The 20,500-nt window shown below is 44.7% G+C and overlaps 1 protein-coding gene across 9 annotated transcripts; it reads right to left on the bottom strand.

The window, feature by feature from the left end:
* Window positions 1-5,160: 5,160 nt before the first annotated feature.
* On the bottom strand, window positions 5,161-19,811 carry CDCA4 (cell division cycle associated 4). Of its 9 annotated transcripts, none has more exons than XM_077266264.1 (6): window positions 19,614-19,803; window positions 19,140-19,206; window positions 16,893-16,952; window positions 16,458-16,720; window positions 11,483-11,733; window positions 5,161-11,328 (listed from the first exon to the last, which is right to left on the bottom strand). In XM_077266264.1, exon 6 carries the CDS (start codon window positions 11,320-11,322, stop codon window positions 10,579-10,581), a length of 744 nt encoding a protein of 247 aa, XP_077122379.1. In that variant the 5' UTR covers window positions 11,323-11,328; window positions 11,483-11,733; window positions 16,458-16,720; window positions 16,893-16,952; window positions 19,140-19,206; window positions 19,614-19,803; the 3' UTR covers window positions 5,161-10,578. The 9 variants fall into 9 exon arrangements, with proteins under 9 accessions (XP_077122379.1, XP_077122337.1, XP_077122371.1 ...); XM_077266222.1 differs by having other exon boundaries at window positions 11,504-11,733; window positions 19,614-19,802; XM_077266256.1 differs by having other exon boundaries at window positions 11,504-11,697; window positions 19,614-19,802.
* Window positions 19,812-20,500: the final 689 nt, after the last annotated feature.

Here is a 20,500-nt window from a genome sequence, read left to right as displayed (position 1 = left end):
GAATGCTCTGCGGGCGTCATGTTGCGTTTGAAGAGCCCCTGATGTACCTAAACAGTAGAAACCCCCCACAAGTGACCCCATATTGGCAACTAAACCCCCCAAGGAACTTATCTAGATGTGTTGTGAGAACCCCCAAGTGTTTCACTAGTTTGTAATGCAGAGCTGTGAAAATTAAAAATCATTTTTTTTTCCACAAAAATGATTTTTTAGCTCCAATTTTGTATTTTGATGAGGGTAACAGGAGAAATTGGACTGCAAAAGTTGTTGTCCAATTTGTCCCGAGTACGCACCATATGTGGGGGTAAACCCGTTTGGGGGCACGGCAGAGCTCGGAACAGAAGTAGCACCGTTTTACTTTTTTAACGCAGAATTGGCTGGAATTGTGAGACTGGATGCCATGCCGCGTTTGGAGAGCCCCTGATGTGCCTAAACAGTGGAAACCCCCCAATTCTAACTCCAACCCTAACACACCTCTAACCCTAATCCCAACCCTAACCAAAATGCTAACCCAAACTCACCCCTAACCACACCCCTAACCCTGACACACCTCTAATCCCAACCCTTACCCTAATCCCAACCGTAAACATAATCCCAACCCTAATCCAAACCCCAACCCTAACTTTAGCCCTAACCCTAACTTAAGCCCTAACCCTAACTTTAGCCCTAACCCGAATAGGAAAATGGAAATACATTTTATTTTATTATTTTTGCCTAAGGGGGTGATAAAGGGGGGGAAGGTGTTGATTTACTATTTATAGCAGGTTTTTATAGCGGGTTTTTGTTTGGCAGCTGTCATACACTAAAAGATGCTTTTTATTGCAAAAAATATTTTTTGCGTCACAACATTTTGAGAGCTATAACTTATCCATATTTTGGCCCACAGAGTCATGTTATGTCTTGTTTTTTGCAGGACGAGTTGTCGTTTTTATTGCCACCATTTTCGGACACATGACATTTTTTGATTGCTTTTTATTCCGATTTTTCGGAGGCAGAATTAACAAAAACCAGCAATTCAGGAATTGTTTTTTTTTTTTAATATAACTTTTTATACCGTTCCGCGTGTGGTAAAATTGATAAGGCAGCTTTATTCTTCAGGTCAGTACAATTACAGCATTACCTCACATCTTTTTTTCATGTTTTGGCGCTTTTACACAAACTATTTTATACAAAAAATAATTATTTTTGCATCGCTTTATTCTGAGCTATAGCTTTATTTTTCCGCTGATGACGCTGTATGGCAGCTTGTTTTTTGTGGGACAAGATGACGTTTTCAGTGGTACCATTTTTATTTACATCCGTCTTTTTTATCGCACTTTTTGGTCGGCAGTATGATGATAAAGCATTGATTTTTGCCTCGTTTTTAATTTTTTTACAGTGTTCACTGAAGAGGTTAACTAGTGGAATAGTTTTATAGAGCGGGTTGTTATGGATGCGGCGATACCAAATATGTGCACTTTTATTTACATAAATAAATGGATTTATTGGAAAAAATATTTTTTTATTTGGGGATTTAAAAAAAATTATTTTTTACACATTCTAATTTTTTTAACCCCTTCATGACCTTGGGATTTTCCGTTTTTCCGTGTTAGTTTTTCGCTCCCCTCCTTCCCAGAGCCATAACTTTTTTTATTTTTCCGTCAATATGGCCATGTGAGGGCTTATTTTTTTCGGGACAAGTTTTACTTTTGAACGACATCATTGGTTTTACCATGTCGTGTACTGGAAAACAGGAAAAAAATTCCAAGTGTGGTGAAATTGCAAAATAAGTGCAATGCCACACTTGATTTTTGTTTGGCTTTTTTGCTAGGTTCACTAAATGCTATAACTGACCTGCCATTATGATTCTCCAGGTCATTACGAGTTCATAGACACCAAACATGTCTAGGTTTTTTATCTAAGCAGTGAAAAAAATTCCAAACTTTGCAAAAAAAAAAAAAGGCGCCATTTTCCGATGCCCGTAGCGTCTCCAATTTTCGTGATCTGGGGTCGGGTGAGGGCTTATTTTTTGCGTACCGAGCTGACGTTTTTAATGATACCACTTTTGTGCAGATAAGTTCTTTTGATCGCCCGTTATTGCATTTTAATGCAATGTTGCGGCGACAAAAAAAATGTAATTCTGGCGTTTCAATTTTTTTTTCTCGCTACGCCATTTAGCGATCAGGTTAATCCTTTTTTTGATAGATCGGGCGATTCTGAACACGGCGATACCAAATATGGGTAGGTTTGATTTTGTTTTTTTTGGTTTTATTTTGAATGGGGCGAAAGGAGGGTGATTTAAACTTTTATATTTTTTTCACATTTTTTTTACTTTTGCCATGCTTCAATAGCCTCCATGGGAGGCTAGAAGCTGGCACAACTCAATCGGCTCAGCTACATGGGAGCGATCATGAGATCGCTCCTATGTAGCTGAAATCCTGCATGGCTATGAGCGCCGACCACAGGGTGGCGCTTATAGCAATCCGGCATCAGCAACCAGAGGTCTCAAGGACCTCTATGGTTACTATGCCGATGCATTACTGACGACGCGCTCATTTCTGGCCCGATGGCCGGTTAAATGCCGCTGTCAGCGTTTGACAGCGGCATTTAACCAGTTAATAGCGGCGGGTGGATCGCGATTCCACCCGTCGCTATTGCAGGCACATGTCAGCTGTTCAAAACAGCTGACATGTCCCGGCTTTGATGCGGGCTCACTGCTGGAGCCCGCATCAAAGCGGGGCTTCTGACCTCGGACGTACTATCCCGTCCGAGGTCAGAAAGGGGTTAAACTTTATAACATTGTCTCAGGTTGGGACATTACTATTACTTTGCATAGCACGGTGTCAGATCAGGGATCTGACAGGCAGTGTAGGAGGCATGCTGGCACCTGCTCTCATCAGGCGCTGACAAGCCATCTCACTGAAGGACCCCGTGGCCATTTTGGAGCCGGAGGTCTCCATGGAGACCACTGGAACAATGCCATTGCATCGCGTTGTTCCGGTGGGAGAGTGCAGGGAGCCCCCTCCCTGCGCAATTGTTCTCTATGCTGCTACTACGGACAGCGGCATCAGAGGGGTTAAATGGCCACGATCAGTGCTAGCACCAATCGTGGGCCTTGCTGCGGGGTGGCAGTTGTATGTGGCCGTACTAGTACTGTGGTTTGTGGGAACGCAGTTCCCGCAGAGCAGTACAGTGCATGTCAGGAAGGGGTTAATGGTGCTATAAAAATAATAGTCACAAGTGGCTGGGCAAATGTAGTCACTGACTTCAGGGAGCAAGTGTCAGACCCGTATGTGGTCACTCTTATGTGGCACGTGTACTGTACTCACGGGCATGGAGTATACGGCACCTTGTTCTCTGGTCACGATGTACTTTTCTCTTTATGCTGCGCGCTGCCTGTTCGTGCCAAGACTCAAGTACAGACAGCTACTGACGCACAGCTTCTGTTGGTCCCCGGCACCTTCTCTCTGTAGGCACCGGGCACACTGCCTGTTCCTCTCTGGTCCCCGCTGCTGGCGACGGCGAACACTTGCCTGCATGAAGCTGGTGCTCCTAGGACGGAGCACTCCTCTCCGTTTGCTGCTGCGCACACCTGGCTCTGCAGTCTCTACAACGGTTCCACCTGGCACTCCCGGGCTCTCCTCATTGCAGCAGTCCCTCTACAGACATCGGGGGACCTTGTCAGTGCGGCCTGTCGCGGCGCCGAAGCTCTGTGGTGAGGGAAGGGGAAGCTTTTTTTTCTTTTATCCCCTCGCTGCTGCGCGAGCTTTGTCTGCCCCCCTCGGTCAGCAGAAAGGTTTGTCTCCCCAGGGCTTCCCCTTGGCGAAAGGGGAATGTCTGGCTCACTCAGGCTTTCCCCCGGGAACAGGGGGATGCAGCCTCTCTAGTTCCGGACCCAGCACACAGGTACCGGCAGTGCTGTCGACCCCCTTACAGTTGAGCGGTCGCATCATGCCAGTGCTCAGCCATGTAATCCAGATGTGGCAGAGCTGGACTTCTTTATAGAACAAATGGATTGTTCTCAGGTGAAGAAAATGTTTTATCATTTTCATAGTAATAAATGGGAAAATGAGGGTGCGGTGTGTTTATTTCAATTAAAAATGACAGCCAGAATAAAGTCCTTTACAATGACTATGGGGTTAGTAATGGGGGCGTCTTATAAATGCTTCTCCTTTAGCAGCCCCTGGGACTGATGTCACCTGACAATACAAAGCTGACATCAACCCCAACCATATTACCCCATTTGCCCCGGCACCAGGGCAAGTGGGAAGAGCGAAAACAAGCACCAGATTTGGTACATCTTATGTATGCACCATTTTTAGGGTGGCCGAGGGCTGTAGCCTGGGAGGGAAGCCAAGACTCCTGACCTCTTCCCAGGCTATTAATATCAACCCACAGCTGTCTGTTTAGCCTTTGTTGGTTATAATTTATAGGGGGGATACTATGTCTTTCTTTTCAGGAGTCCCCTAAACTAACTAGTAAAGGCTAAGCAAACAACTATGAGCTATTATTAACCCCTTTCCAACATCAGGCTTAATAGTACACAATCTCAGACTGCCCGTTTGGTACAGGTTCTGACGCTAAGCCTGCACCTTTCCGGGCACATGACAGCTGATCTGTATACTCGGAGCGGTGACTGAACCAGCGCTGCCCTCGTGACTGAAACTGGGATGCTTCGGGGAAATAAAGTTAAAATTTTCTCCCTGCAGCCTTCAGCTAAGTGCGGTATCGGGCAGGTTAAATTAACCCCATGTCTGCAGGTTCAAAGCATTTTTTTCAGGTGACACTTTTCCTTAAATTTCATTCTTTTTTTAAACAGCCATATAGTTTCACAGATATAATACTTTTTAATTTAGTGCCAATTTATAGCCTTTAAGGGGCATGGCTCACAGGATCCTCAGGGGCAGGTCTTTAGGCTGCACAGTATTACGCTGTGAGCCATGCCTCCTTGGTTTAAAAAAAAAACAAGAAAAAAACAAAACATAACAATTAGCACTAAATAAAAAGGCCCGTATCTCTGGAACTGTATGGCGGATTACGAAAAAAACAAACAAAACAAAAAACACAACCACATAACACACAACTAGGATGAACAGTGGGAATAAAACAGCATAAACTGCACACATGACCGGCTGACAGGTCCTCGTTAAATGTTTTGATCTAATATAAAAGCACAAATAAAAGAGAGTCCAAAAAGACTTTTTATTAATAAAACATACTTAAACTACATTCATTGCAAAATTGTACATATAACATTACAAAGCAGGCTATAAAAAAAAGCAAGATAGTCCAATACTGTCATGTATAGATAAATCAGGGCCAAGTGCACATATGTAATATCCAAGGGAGTGCGGGATAACATTTCTACAAGTGCTTATAGGCTCCTGGCGCATAAAGCCAAATATACCTGGTGTTTTGTGGAGTGGACACAAAAATAGCTGCTTATCCTGATTTATGGAAGACTTAAAGGCACATCAGTAACTTATTCTTACAGCAACATACTAACCGATAAGTCCAAGACAAGGCTTTGAGGCCAATTCATAGGATTTAGAAGGGAGGAAAAAAAAAAAAAAAAAAAAAAAGAAAAAAAGGCAGTTGCAGAAATTTAGCAAAGAAAACAAATTTCATCACTTTCTGGACCGGTCTTATCTTTTGAGATTAGATTTAAATTTATTGGTCTCCATCGCAGAGAGCTGTCTTAGGCCACATTCACACGTTTCGTCAGCATTTATAAGCCAAAACCAGGAGTGGTGATAATACAGAAGTGCTGACAGGTTTCTATTATATCCCCCCCCCAATACTTCTACCTGATTTTAGCTTAAAAATACTGAATGTGTAAATGTGGCCTTCAGCCAGTTTCACAAGCCCGATATTCATGGTCCAAGTTCGGGCCACGATGTTTGGACAGGCCGACATATTCCTGACCTGAACTCGGCAGCCTCATATACCTACAAAGCTGCCAGGTCCAGGTCACGAGGCCTGCGGTCAGTCTGGATTTGGACTAGGAATGTCAGAAGTATGAAGCTGACCCAATCTTAATTTTTATCCAAAATAATAAAAAAAAGAAGAGAAAATAGATTCCTCCTGATACGTGTATAGTAAAGGTATGTGACACCGGTGGAGATGATCATGATGACCTGACTTTTTTTTTCTTTAGTGTCCTGTTAAGACCGATGCCCGCAGCAGCTATGTAACGCAGTTATAACACCCAGGACTGGCTGACCTAGTGTAAATTTGCTGCAAAAAAAACAGCATTTTAAGTTCAGTATTTGTGATCATGCTAAAAAAAATTGCAAAACCCATTCTACTAAAATGGATTCTCTTTCTTACAAAATAAAAAATCCTGTACATATAGAAGATCCTTAGGAACTAAAGAGGGTAAGATACACTCTATAACGAATGTATAAGTGCAAGTCACATATACGTTTGCTTTTCTGGGAGGAAAGTCCTATAAAACATTTGTCACCTATCCACTGGATCACGAGAATGGGGAATCCCAAAGCCCCCTTTCTGAATAGAGTGGTAAGGAGCCTGACAGACCACCGCCGCATTCACTTCCTAGGAAAATGGTGGTCACACATGCCCATAGCAATGAATAGAGCCAGTGATCATATGCACAATAGTGCTCCATTCAAACAGGACTTTAGGACCCCTGTTATTGCGATTGGTGGGAAAACACCAGCAGTCGCATATTTATCTCTTGTCCTGTGAATTGGCGATGAGATTTTGCTTAACGTGACAACCCCTTTAAGACACCCCCCCTCCCCATAATTCACAACAATATGTAAACCTTTTGTAGATGCATGAACCGTAAATACATTGCAGCTTGGACTTTGTCAACTTTTCAATCAACCTGCACAAAGGATTATTGCTTTAAGTGCACGTAAAGAATCACAATGGTATTGGATGTGTCCACTAGGGGGAACAGAGGAGCTTGTAGTGACTGGCGGGCCGTCACCCTATGGACCCTCACTGATGCCCTCTTCTAATATCTCAGAAATCATAAAATGAAAGCGTATCCCAGCCGTCAACATTAACCACGTAGGTGCTCCAAACACACCCTGCCTTTCAGATAGGCCATCACCTTGGCAGCTGGAATACCCCTTTAATATAAACCTATTTGCATTATGACAGCTGACATTTTGGTAACCATAAAAAAAAAAAAGTCAGTTGAGTCAGTCTTAATACCTTATTCACATGGTGCAGTTTTATGGATCCCAAGCATGGAAAGAACAAAAAAAAACTTTTCCCATTCAAATCCACTTTTGATATTAAGGGGTTGTCCAGCTAGAAACTAAGTACTTTAGATGTGTTTTATAATCTATATGCAAATTGCCTCTTCAGAGAGAAAGAGGACTTGAACTCTATAGCGCCACCTGTTGGAAGTAGCCATCCTACAAGTCACAATCAACCCTTTAACGAGTCTTGCAATATGACTAAGCATAAAAGCCAAATTTTAAAATCTATCCATTTAACTAGTATACTTTTAGTGCAACGAAGGGAATAAGACTTGGGTTATTCTATGCAGCTATGGCCGTACTAGTGACTTGCACCTAGACCTCTTAATGCATCCCATTATTTTATTAGACTTGGCAGCAGCAGCATGCCACTGGTCACTAAAGTGCAGTTTGTGGTCCAGTGATAAACCCAAGTCTTTTTAAGTTACCATTCCACCCAGTGTTTTACCATTTAGGACACAATTACACATTTTATTGCCTTTGGACTTTATATGAGGGACACTGACCGACTGGCTCATTTCAACAGCTAAGCCAGTCCCCTTCTCTATGATTCCACTGTGGCAGGTGGTGCTGGCTTAGCTATAGGAATAAGCCACTCAGCCAGCCCATTCACACACAGCAAGGAGCACATGACCAGACTAGAAATGCTCTTGTGCCCCAATGCGGAAATGGAGCTGCCGGGACAAGTGATGATCAGCGACAAAACAAGCACATAAGGGAATTGGTATTTTACAAGGATTGTCCCCTTTCAGCAACTCTGCTCAGTGATCTGTAAAACATAAATTTGAGCTCTACTCGCCCCCCCATCCCTTGGTCTCCGTTGATCAGCTGCAGCAAGGAAGCCATGTCGACAGTGCTGCAGTCAATCACTGAGCTCAACAGATCGTGCCCTCTACATTGGCAGGTCCAGCGCTGCCGATCTTCTGCTGCAGCGGTGAGGTGACTTAAAGGGACTGTCACCTGAATTTGGAGGGAACAATTTTCAGCCATAGGGGCGGGGTTTTCGGGTGTTTGATTCACCCTTTCCTTACCCGCTGGCTGCATGCTGGCTACAATATTGGATTGAAGTTCATTCTCTGTCCTTCATAGTACACGCCTGCGTAAGGCAAGATTGCCTTGTGCAGGTATGTACTGCGGAGGACAGAGAATGAACTTCAATCCAATATTGCAGCCAGCGGGTAAGGAAAGGGTGAATCAAACACCCGAAAACCCCGCCCATATGGCTGAAAATTGTTCCCTCCAAATTCAGGTGACAGAGTCCCTTTAACGTCAACTGCGCTGTAGTCAATCACTGAGCTCAGGGGCTTCGGTGCTCTACATCATCTTTAGTCAGTCATCTGTCTAACCGCTGCAGCCGATCAAGAGACTCTGGCAGCAGACGAAAGGCAGCGCAAGTAAATCTCACTTTCTCCACAAATTATACATTTTTTTTACACTAAATTATCTATATCCCACAATAACATATCTGCTGGGGAAATCATTCAGCCCTTTATAAAAAGCTACTATAATGTCTGCCATTACTACCTCTTGTGGTCGGCACTCCACAGTGTGACTGCTCTAACTGTAAAAAACCCTTTCCTATTTAGCTGCCGGAATCTCTTTTCTTCCACCCGTAGCAAGTGCCACTAGTCCTTTTGTATGGTCTTCAAAAGGAATAAGACATGTTGTGTTATGTTACATATAGCTAAAAGGGACATCACCTTTAAACACATCTATAGGTTATTTTTTCAGGTCAGACAACCCCTTAATATTACAGTGGTGGTGGGGGAGATGGGAGTGGAAGCGAAAAACCAACAGGTTGGAATGTTTATCAATAAGGTGAGGGACCCCATACCACCACCTTCTTACCAACACGTGCTAGCATAAACCTCAAAAATATAGCCTTGTCCCACCGATCAGGTCTGAAATTAAAATGTTCCATGGACATGGGCCATTAGGTGTTCTAGAAATTAGAAAAAATAAAATATGGTAATAAGAAAAATAAATACTGGATTACGAATGAAAAAAAAAAATAGACTATATAAAATAAATACTGCGGATTAGTGTAAAGAGCAAGTATTAACATATGTGGACATCATCCCTGTAACAATAGGTTATCCTCAACGAAGCTGTCTTAAAACTGCCCCCAAGCCTAGTGTGCACTATGGTGTAAGAATCCTAAACCTGTGCCCATGATAAATATGGCAGCTGTCGGCCCAAGCCATTGTGAAACTACAACTCTCAGCATTCCAGGAGAATAGTTTCACAATAGCTGGAGAGCACTAGTTTACATAATTTAATATAGCCATTACCTGACCCTTCCCACGCTGAGAACTTGGCATGGATTATACCCATTTCATTCTCCACTGAAATCTGCAAGGTTTCTGGATATAAAAAAACTTTACGAATTGTGCATTTTTATTTTTGGACGGAAATGCAACAGAAAGCCAGTTCTGATTAATTAATAGTCCTCCATTGCCATAAATGGGTAAAATCCGCACCAAAAAGGTTCACTTTTGAAAGAAATTGAAAAACACTGCAGATTTGGGAAAAAAAAACAAAACAGGACAATTCATGCAAATTCAGAAACCATCTGTGTGTCCCCCCCCCCCCTTCCCCCTTGTATGTCTAGAGATTTCATTTTATTTTTATAAAAAAAGAATTCTCAGCCTTATTTGAAACAAGCCTAGGCCGTATCTGGCACCGCAGATCAGCCCCCAATCACATGCGAAGGGCCGAGCTGCAATGGCAGACACTGGCCGTAGTGAAAAGTGCCACTGGTTTTGGGAGAAAGTAGCCATTGTTTTTCCTTGTAACATAAATGCCCTTTAAAGGGGCTTTTCTCAACAGTACTTTTCAGGAACTCACTGTTCTCTGGGGGGGGGGGGGGGGGGGAAATGAGAGCTAGGATGGCTGAACAGCCTGGGACGGACTTTGCCTCTGAAGCTTGGGAGCAGCGTTGGATCTGGCCACCTTCAGAGCAGGACTTACGAGCTCTACTGGAAACAGCTTGTAAGCGCTTTACTTTTACAAGCACGTTGCAATTTTAACCGTTAGAGAGAACAACTCTTTAATGGCACCACATTAAGAAAATATAAGACTCATTTAACAATCACATAGCTATGGCACAAGATGGACATTTCCCTTAGGTGCAATAGGGGTTGGTTGCCAATTCTTCCAGGTTCCTGACTGACAAACCTGTCTAGACACCATTTCAACATGGATGAGACTAGCTGGATGCCAAGCCCTTGTGGAAGGTAGACTGGCTGCCATGTTGGTTGGTAGGTACTCGGGATAGGCTGAGGTAACCTGTCAAAAGAGAACACCTCAAGTCGGCAATGCTCTTTAACCGAGCCATGCTGTCATGCATAACACAGGTTCGACTTTAGGACTCTACAAGGATCTCCACGATGTGATCAATCTCGTTGAGCTCCGATTTGCAGTGAGTGGCCGCGGCTGTCTGCGATAAGCTCTCCAGCACGTCGCAATGGCCCAACTTAGAATTTCCCATCATCCCCGTCAGCACAGTATCAAGGTCGTAATAAGATGTGTCCACTTCAGAAAACAAGTCCTCCATGGAATTTGTGCTTCTATTTTCCAAGGTTTCGAATATATGGTCTAAGGATTTTTGAAGGTTTGCTCTATTTTCCTGTGGACCTTCGATCTCCCAGAAGCCAGTTGAAGTATTTTGTGTCGCTTTGACGGAGGTGACAGCGGACACTTCAGAAATTTCCTGAGTCTCTTGAACCTCTAGTTCTTCGCTGTAGGTAACATAGGAATTGTCAACGCGTTTCTCTTCCGCTTGATCCTTAGAGGAGCGGCAGAGGATTTCTGTAGAAACGAGACGATCCAAAGGAGCCGGATGATCGGTTTGGTGCACATGAAAAAACTGCCAGCTACCGTCTTGAGTCATCTCCTCTTGTATCTGCCTGACCGTGTTGGCGATGAGCACCGAACGGCAGAGGTTGGGTTCTACCAGCATGTGGCACAGCTGAAGTTTCACTAGTGACATGTCCAACATAGACTGCCGTTCTAGAGTATAGGAAGGGAGGCTCTTTAAGTCAACAACCAAAGAGCTGTCGATCACATCTGGATCCAAGGACTTCCTTTTAATCCCTCGAGTAAACATTGTGTCCTGCGAGAGGAAGAAACAAGAAAAGAACGGGTGTCAATGACGGTCATCAATTCTCATGTAACACACAAGCTCCACATCGGCAGCAAAACTACACGTAAACCAAGACGATACACGAGTTATAAATAAGCGGCCAATGCAAATCACAACCACTTACGTCTCTAAAATAAACGTATACCTCTTTAGAAGGTAATTACAATGTTTTCTTCGTGTATGTACTGCGGCACATGGAAGTAAAGAAAAGTGGCAAACAACTGTTGTCCTGTTCATTTCTAGGCCAGTGATAAATAAAGTCTGCACTGGAGAATACATGGCGCTTTACAGATCCTTCATTCTAGCACTACGGACGATCCTCAAATGAGAAGAGCGTTTCTAAAAGGATAAGGAAACGCCAGAGCATTAACTGCGCTGAAAACGAAAATACACCAATTAGTGCAATATTCCTGGAGCAAAACACATGTAGGAAACAAACAAACAAAAAAATTATATATATTTATTTATTATATATACATACACGTAAGTCATATTAAACAGAAATCGGCACAACTTGTCTGCTCCCATTCACTTCAAGGCCTCGTTCTAAGTTGCCCGTATTGTGCCAAACCTTAATTTACAGCCTTAGATTATACAACCCCTGGCCAAGTGTGGGGTACGACAAAGATGTTCAAGTAGTGGACAACTTTTACAACCCCTGGCAAAAATTATGGAATCCCCGGCCTTGGAGGATGTTCATTCAGTTGTTTAATTTTGTAGAAAAAAAAAAAAAGCAGATAACAGACATGGCACAAAACTAAAGTCATTTCAAATGGCAACTTTCTGGCTTTAAGAAACACTAAAAGAAATCAAGAACAAAAAATGTGGTAGTCAGTAATGGTTACTTTTTTTAACCAAACATAGGGGAAAAATTATGGAATCACTCAATTCTGTGGAAAAAGTTATGGAATCATGAAAAACAAACAAACACTCCAACACATCACTAGTATTTTGTTGCACCACCTCTGGCTTTTATAACAGCTTGCAGTCTCTGAGGCATGGACTTAATGAGTGTCACACAGTACTCTTCATCAATCTGGCTCCAACTTTCTCTGATTGCTGTTGCCAGATCAGCTTTGCAGGTTGGAGCCTTGTCATGGACCATTTTCTTCAACTTCCAAAGATTTTCAATTGGATTGATATTTGCAGGCCATGACATTGACCTTCTGTGTCTTTTTTCAAGGAATGTTTGCAGATTTTTTGATCTATGGCAGGATGCATTATCTTGAAAAATGATTTTATCATCCCCAAACATTCTTTCAATTGATGGGATTAGAAAAGTGTCCAAAATATCAACATAAACTTGTGCATTTATTGAAGATGTAATGACAGCCATCTCCCCAGTGCCTTTACCTGACATGCAGCCCCATATCATCAATGACTGTGGAGATTTGCATGTTCTCTTCAGGCAGTCATCTTTATAAAATCTCATTGGAACGGCACCAAACAAAAGTTCCATCATCATCATCTTCCCCAATGCAGATTCGTGATTCATCACTGAATAGGACTTTCATCCAGTCATCCACAGTCCACAATTGCTTTTCCTTAGCCCATTGTAACCTTGTTTTTTTCTGTTTAGGTGTTAATGATGGCTTTCGTTTAGCTTTTCTGTATGTAAATCCCATTTCATTTAGGCGGTTTCTTAAAGTTCGGTCACAGACGTTGACTCCAGTTTCCACCCATTCGTTCCTCATGTGTTTTGTTGTGCATTTCCTGTTTTGGAGACATATTGCTTTAAGTTTCCAGTCTTGACGCTTTGATGTCTTCCTTGGTCTACCAGTATGTTTGCCTTTAACAACCTTCCCATGTTGTTTGTATTTGGTCCAGATTTTAGACACAGCTGACTGTGAACAACTAACATCTTTTGCAACATTGCGTGATGATTTACCCTCTTTTAAGAGTTTGATAATCCTCTCCTTTGTTTCAATTGACATCTCTCGTGTTGGAGCCATGATTCATGTCAGTCCACTTGGTGCAACAGCTCTCCAAGATTTTTTGTTCTTGATTTCTTTTAGTGTTTCTTAAAGCCAGAAAGTTACCATTTGAAATTACTTTAGTTTTGTGCCATGTCTGCGATCTGCTTTTTTTCTACAAAATTAAAACAACTGAATGAATATCCTCCAAAGCTGGTGATTCCATAATTTTTGCCAGGAGTTGTAGAAGTTGTCCACTACTTGGACATCTTTGCCGTACCCCACGCTTGGCCCCGATAAAATAAAAAAAAAAAAGCTTATACTCCCCCCTCCCGTGCCATTCCCCCCAGTGTCAACATGCACATTCCCTGAGGCTCCTGTGCTGTTGTCGTGACACGTGGTGCCCAATCAGCACTTGGGTCAGCGCTGATTGGGGGACAGGGTCACAACAACCGTTCATGGGGGGGGGGGGACCAGTGCAGACACCACGGGAATGGAGCCGGTACAGGAGGAGAGTATATGTCCAAAACAACTCGGCACTCAATTTATGAAGAGAAAAAAAATTCAATTTATTATGCGTCCAGACAAAGAACCAATTGTTGTTGAACGCTTTCGGTCCGAGATCGACCTTCCTCAGAACAGTTCAATGTTGTCTGGAATATTAGAATAATGTTTGTGGTCAGATGGGAATTCCCTCTGTAATCTAAGATTGTTCACAATGCTGTTTGCAGTACATTGACCCGGGGCTGGTAGCGTGCTATGTCGCTTGGTGATCCGGTGGTCAGCACTCGCTATGGTGCTCCAGCGCTGGCGGCGTTCTGTGTCGCCTGGGGAAGTTGCCTGAGGAGAGTATAGGCTTTATTATTTTAATCGGGGCAAAACATTTAGATCAAGAAGAGGTTGTCCTAGTACTGGACAACCCCCTTAAGAGCACACATTGCTAAATGTCTTTTAGTAGCCCCAAAATAGTTATATCCGAAGGGAGATTCTATTTTAGCTTAAAGCGACTGAAAAGTGACTAAAAGTTCCTAATGTGTATCAGCGAACAAGGCCGCCTCAATGGCCCGCGGGAGGGGCATACTGGTAAAAATAACCTGCACTTCCCCCTGTATTCCCTATACCCACAGCACAGGAAGTCAGGCTTTAAAAACTTACCAGTGCACCCCTTCCCCACTCCATGACACTGCAACGTCGATCTGAGTAAGCAGTGGGAGAAAATGAGTTCCCAAGGATACATGTAAAACATATAGCCACTTATCAGTCTCAGGGTGGACAATGGCTTTAATATCCAAAGTCATGTGGCAAGGCTCTTTAAGGCGAATCTGTCAACAGCACAATGTAGGGAAAGAGATCCCGATTTCAGCGATATGTCACTTAGTTTACTGGGTGAAGTAGTTGTGATAGAATCAGTTCTCTCTGCTACAGACCCAGCAAAGCTAGGAATGCTAAGACCTGTATAACCCCAGCCATATCACTGATTAACAGAAAGCTGCTCATCAGTGCTGGGGGGTCAAGGTGGGACCAGGAGGCACGAGATACCTAGGCCGGGGTCACACTTGTGAGCTCAATGTGAGAAACTCGCGCATTAAGTCCCGACACTGCCGCCGGCACTCGGGAACGGAGCATTCAGCTGCATAGAAATGCATGCAACCGTACACTCCGGTCTCGAGTGCCGGCGGCAGTGCCAGGACTTAATGCGCAAGTTTCTCGCATTGAACTCACAAGTGTGAAACCGGCCCAATAGTGATAATCTCCTGCTGATAAAACACTGATTTTACTGAAACAGCAACAGGCAGCCCAATAAGACATAGCACAGTGCTGAAATCAGTGGCTCTAGCAACCAGTGGGGTCAAGGTAATCCAGCACCAGCTGATCAGACATCGGCTGCAAATTCTAGTGATGGAGCTGCCAATTAATATCCCAAAACAACCCTTTAAAAAGGGGTTGTCTAAAAACAGTGTTCCCTGGTGTAAAATAATAGAAGCTAGACACTTGCCTTCAGCACCAGGTCTCCCGACTCATGTGAATCAGTGGTTATTGATATGCGAGTCAGGAGTCCTGGTCCCGACATTGCTGGAATGGTGCAGGAAGTGAATATTTGTTAGGCCTCATTTACATGTCTGTGAAAAAATGCTACTGGTGTCAGAGTGTCTTGTTTTTACCATCAGTGTTTTTCAGAGGGATGAAGAAAGAAAAGTGACAAAGCTTCTCCAATACTTCGCAATGTTAAAACACAGGCAACAAACAGATGCTATTGTGTTTTTTCACAGACCCATACAGTAGTATGAGCAGTATTCATCCACGATACCAAATAACCTTTCTTTTTTGTCTGTGTGTTCTGCACGGATATAGTGGAAAACTAGAAAAAAAAAAGCGGAAATAGGGTCTTATCTAATATTACAATGCACAAAAAAAAAAAAAAAAGGGGGGATATGCTAACCCGAAATGGTGGTTGTGTGCCACAACCACGTATACACATGGGTCTTCTGACAACAGATAAAGGGGGGAAAAAAAACAAAAAAAGACAAATGTGGTTTGTGAGTGCTGCTGATAGCTAACGAAGATCCAAATCATAGGATATTAAAAAAAAAAATGACTTTTTTTAGGTTCTTTAGTCAACGCATTTCAAAGTCATACCAGACTTCTTCCTCAGGACAAAAAAAAACCTTATATCATATATGGTGTTTGTCCTGAGGAAGAAGTCTGGAATGGCTTTGAAATGCGTTGACTAAAGAACCTAAATAAATTAAAAAAAAAACCACAGCACTGATAACTACTGAGCATGTACATAAAGTGCAGCACAGATTCATCTCAACTCCGACCTCACAGCACCGGTCACTACTGGGCATGTACATAAAGTGCAGCAGATTCATCTCCGCTAAAAGCCAAAATCCTTAGATCAGGAACAGAACAGACATTTATAGGACATTTCATAACTTTCCCAAATTCTTATGAAAACATTTACAGCACATTCTGCAGTGTACTACTGAACCCAATTTATTATATATTTTAGGAGCCAGAGTCAGTCCATTTGATACCAACTCCACAGTCCTGGAATCCATGATAACACGGATGTGTGAATGAGGCCATGTATTGTGTCCGAGTAGTGGACGACGGCTTTAGCCACCGTTCTCTATTTTTTAATCCCCTATTTGTTTCTTGGTAAAATTCCCCACTTTTACATACTGTAAATGTGCACAGGAAGTCCTGCAGAATCCTCAACGTTTTCTAGACAGAGTACGATCCCACAAATATTGGCCGAGCCGCAGTCTTTGTTGCAATTCTGTGCACGACTGACATTACTCCCTCAGGCTAATAGAAATCAGGGCCCCTATTAAAGTAGCTGGCCTAGTAGAAAGTCGTAGCCTGAGGCTGGGGGCTAATGTTACAACGGAGCAGGCAAGCGTTGCAGGGTCCGATGCTGTGCATATGGAGCAAGGTTTCAGTATCTGTTAAACAAGCAAATTAATCAAAGGGCAAATTGCAATGCCTACACTTTAACTCTCCCACTTGTCCAATAACAAATAGTAAAAAAAATAAATAAATAATAATAATTCACAAACTTTATATATTACATTAAAAATAAATTTTTACAAAATCTGGTATTTTGTACTGACTTACATCAGCTCCACAGTCTCAAGCTGAGGGAAGCTACGATGGTGTCGCTCAGGCTGCACTGTGCTGTATGTGCGGATGGCAGAGAGCGGGAAAAAAATACAGTGATAGAAATGCTACACATATGCAGGACGGTCTCATGCACATACACACATCATCCATACATAGCATCTTACTTTACAGGGAGAAGCCATGTTTCTCTGATCCTGGACAACCCCTAAAAAGGTGAATTCCCTTGGAAGGTTTCCCCCGTTCACAGGATAGGAGATAACATCCTGATTGCTGGGGATCGGACCGCTCTGCTGTTTGGTGCGGAGTGGTGCGTGGGGGGTCAACCTCCACCCTATGTCTTGTGCATGAGATTAGCAGAGCCATGCCCCCACCATATACAATGAGCACAACGCCACACCATCAAGACAGAGCACCAATCTTCGGGTCCCAGTAACTTCCAATTATACACAATCCATACATTCTATGTAAAAAACCCACAAGTGGCAACTCTCCCTCCCAAAGATCCCCTTACTGGCCACGTGAATGGTGCTACAATAGGGCAAACGACCAAATACAACACGATCAGCAGGTACACCTTGTAAATTACAGCTGGCACGGTCTAAGCACATCCCGTCCTGTGACCCCCCGCCTGGACTTCCAGGAAGGCTCCAACCCTCCGGATCATAGTTTTCCGAGCGTGGAGCCGCAGCTCCGAACAGTAGACAGCGCTGTCTTTGGCTTTTACGAGATTTGTCATTTTTCCTACAGCCGGTTGAGGGATCAGATTACACATGACACAAAACAGCTGTTCTCATTAGAGACTTCTTCTACAAAAGGACCACTCTGCGGAGCTTTCTGTAAAATCCTGGACAACCCCTTTTAAGATGAAATCCTTTATTTTTGCCAAATTGACAGAACCTGGAATCTCCAAATAAATGATGCTGAGGTTCCAGTGGATTCCTGAGCCGCTAGAATTCTTCCTATTACAGGAGATCTGGTTTTCTGTGTATAAAGCCCAGTCACTGTAATAAGACATTCAGTAACAGGCTGTCAGGCCCAAGATCTCTGCTTGCAGTCATAAAGTAAAGATGTGTTACCACTCAAAGCCCCCCAACTTGCTGCACTGGTGGTGCCTACTGGGACTGGTACGCAGCTCTCTGAGCAGTGAGGTCTGGAGGTGATACCATTAAGTGAGAGGCCAGTACAAGCCTGCATGCAGGAGGAGAAGCTCTGTAAGGTGATGTCATGGCTGGTGATCCTCAGCAGAAGCCTCTATGGGACCAGGTCATTTTATGAACTGGTGACTTTGACCAGAGGGGCTGGTGCTGGGCCTTTTGGATTACTACATTAAATTATAATACATTATATGACTCTTTGCTCTCCTACAGTACATGTCAGTAACATAACTGCTTGCAAGACTGCACACACACAGTGTTAAAAGAGAGAAACTGTGTGGTCAGCTATTTATTCATCTTGAGGCTATATAAAAATCTCAAACTGGTGCTTTGCTGGAGAAGTGGGCGGGGAATGAGGGTGACACAAATACAGGTAGAGAGCACTGCCTTCTGGGAAATGTAGTCTAAAGAGAGGGAAAGCTGGCAGGAAGTTCAGTTCACCTAAAGCAGGGGTGGGGAATCTTTTCTGCCAAGGGCCATTTGGATATTTATACCGTCCTTCGGGGGCTGTACACAATGTACATCCTGACTCTGGCACTGGTGTCAGGACGTAATCTTTCATTGCCTGCCCTTCAGTGTTCAGTAGTGAACACTGTGTGTGTGTGCTCACAGAGCAAGAAGAAATTAATGAGCTGGTGGCAATCAGAATACACCTTCCTGCCCAAGAATGTGGTCCCTGAGAATCTGCCCGGGGGTCTGATAAAAGGTCATCGGGGACCGTAAATGGCCCTGAGGTTCCCCACCCCTGACCTAAAGGGTACACATCCAATCAATGGACGTGGTGGTCAAGTAACTGTTGGTCAGAATGTCATCACTTTGTGTATAATGCAGCGACCACCAGCGCAGTCATTGGATTGGTAGGCAACACTTACTTTACAGTCTCAGGGGGAGGAGCTCACCTGCACTAGTCACATGGCCAACACAAGAGGTGCAGAGGGAGCACCATACATACATGTGGCCCCTGGCACAGGAAGTCCTCAGACAGGGCGGATGGGTAAGCTTTCTTACGCCTGGCTGTAGAATGAGTTGACTGAGAATCTACCAGTGAGCTTGTTCTGGCAGTCCAGCAGAAGAATTTAACTCTTACCTGTCTTTCTGGGCTCCTTTCAGCACAGACGATTGGACATGGAAACAAAGAGGTTGTAAATGCCAAACTTGTAATGAAACAGAATTGCAAAAATTATTTTTGGGCCAAAATCTGTGCATTTACTTATATAAAAACATAACTCCTTTATGTAGAGTGGGTGCCCTTCATCCGCAGCACTGGGATCCGCTCCCTGGGACTTCGCACGACTCTACACTGCGCGCCTGTGAGGACTGAGCGGCGGGGGCTTCCGTAGTGACGTCACCACATAGCTGCCTGATGACGAGGGCGCGAGCAGGCGCCATTTTACAGTCGCCCATTGTTACATTCCCCGCACAATGTCGGCGACACTGAGTCACCAATACACACACCCGGGTACATCCGCCACCAACCCCCGGACAGCGGCGGTCCCCGGCTCCGCACCGCTAGGCCTCCAGCGCGGTCTGGCCCTCCTCACCCGTCTTTACAATCACTCACCGTGCGGTGTCAGCCCGGGTCGTGGGAGAGCGGCATACACAGAGGCGGGCGGGCGAGACTCGGGAGCGAAGGTAGAACGGCGCCAACGAGTCGGGTCCCGGCCGCGCTTCCCGTCCCGCTCTCTCCGCACGCAGACACAAGAGGAGGAGAAGCGGCACCGACCTGACCCCGCCCTCCGGGGTTCCAGCCAATTGCTTGTTACTATGGAGGTTTGGGCCCCGCCCCCCTTCTGGTGTGTGATTGGTCCGGAAAAATAGGCACAAGGTTCGAAACTCAGCAGGAAACACAAAGAGGCATCTGTGTGCTGGGGGCTCCCGGCTGACGGTGATGTGGTGCGCTTGGGGGGCTCGGGAGACCGAGTGGCTCAGGAGGAGACGGGGACGTGATGCTTGGTGGGCTCACGAGACTGGGACGTTGTGTGCACGGGGGGGCTCAGGAGACTTTGAGGTGGTGCCTGGAGGGGCTCAGACGGGCAGGGGGGCTCAGGAGACGGGAACATGGTGCACGGGGGCTGAGGAGACGGGGCGGGGGGACTCAGGGAATATGGTTCTTGGAGGGGCTCAGGAGACGGGAACGTGGTGCCTAGAGGGGCTCAGACCGGGCGGGGGCTCAGGGGATGGGAACGTGGTGTGTGGGGGGCTCAGGGGATGGGAACGTGGTGTGTGGGGGGGCTCAGGGGATGGGAACGTGGTGTGTGGGGGGGCTCAGGAGATGGGAATGTGGCGTGTGGGGGGGCTCAGGAGATGGGAACGTGGCGTGTGGGGGGGCTCAGAAGATGGGAACGTGGCGTGTGGGGGGGCTCAGAAGATGGGAACGTGGCGTGTGGGGGGCTCAGGAGATGGGAACGTGGCATGTGGGGGGGCTCAGGAGATGGGAACGTGGCGTGT

This window comes from Ranitomeya variabilis, chromosome 1 (assembly GCF_051348905.1).
Source record: "Ranitomeya variabilis isolate aRanVar5 chromosome 1, aRanVar5.hap1, whole genome shotgun sequence".
Classification (NCBI taxonomy): Eukaryota; Metazoa; Chordata; class Amphibia; order Anura; family Dendrobatidae; genus Ranitomeya; species Ranitomeya variabilis.
The sequence above is the reverse complement of the archived record's forward strand: the minus strand, read 5'-3'. Positions and strand labels throughout refer to the sequence as shown.

Bases quoted from the DNA above. Each gene is read 5' to 3' on its own strand.
- CDCA4 (XM_077266292.1), bottom strand. From the start codon at position 11,322: ATGTTTACTCGAGGGATTAAAAGGAAGTCCTTGGATCCAGATGTGATC.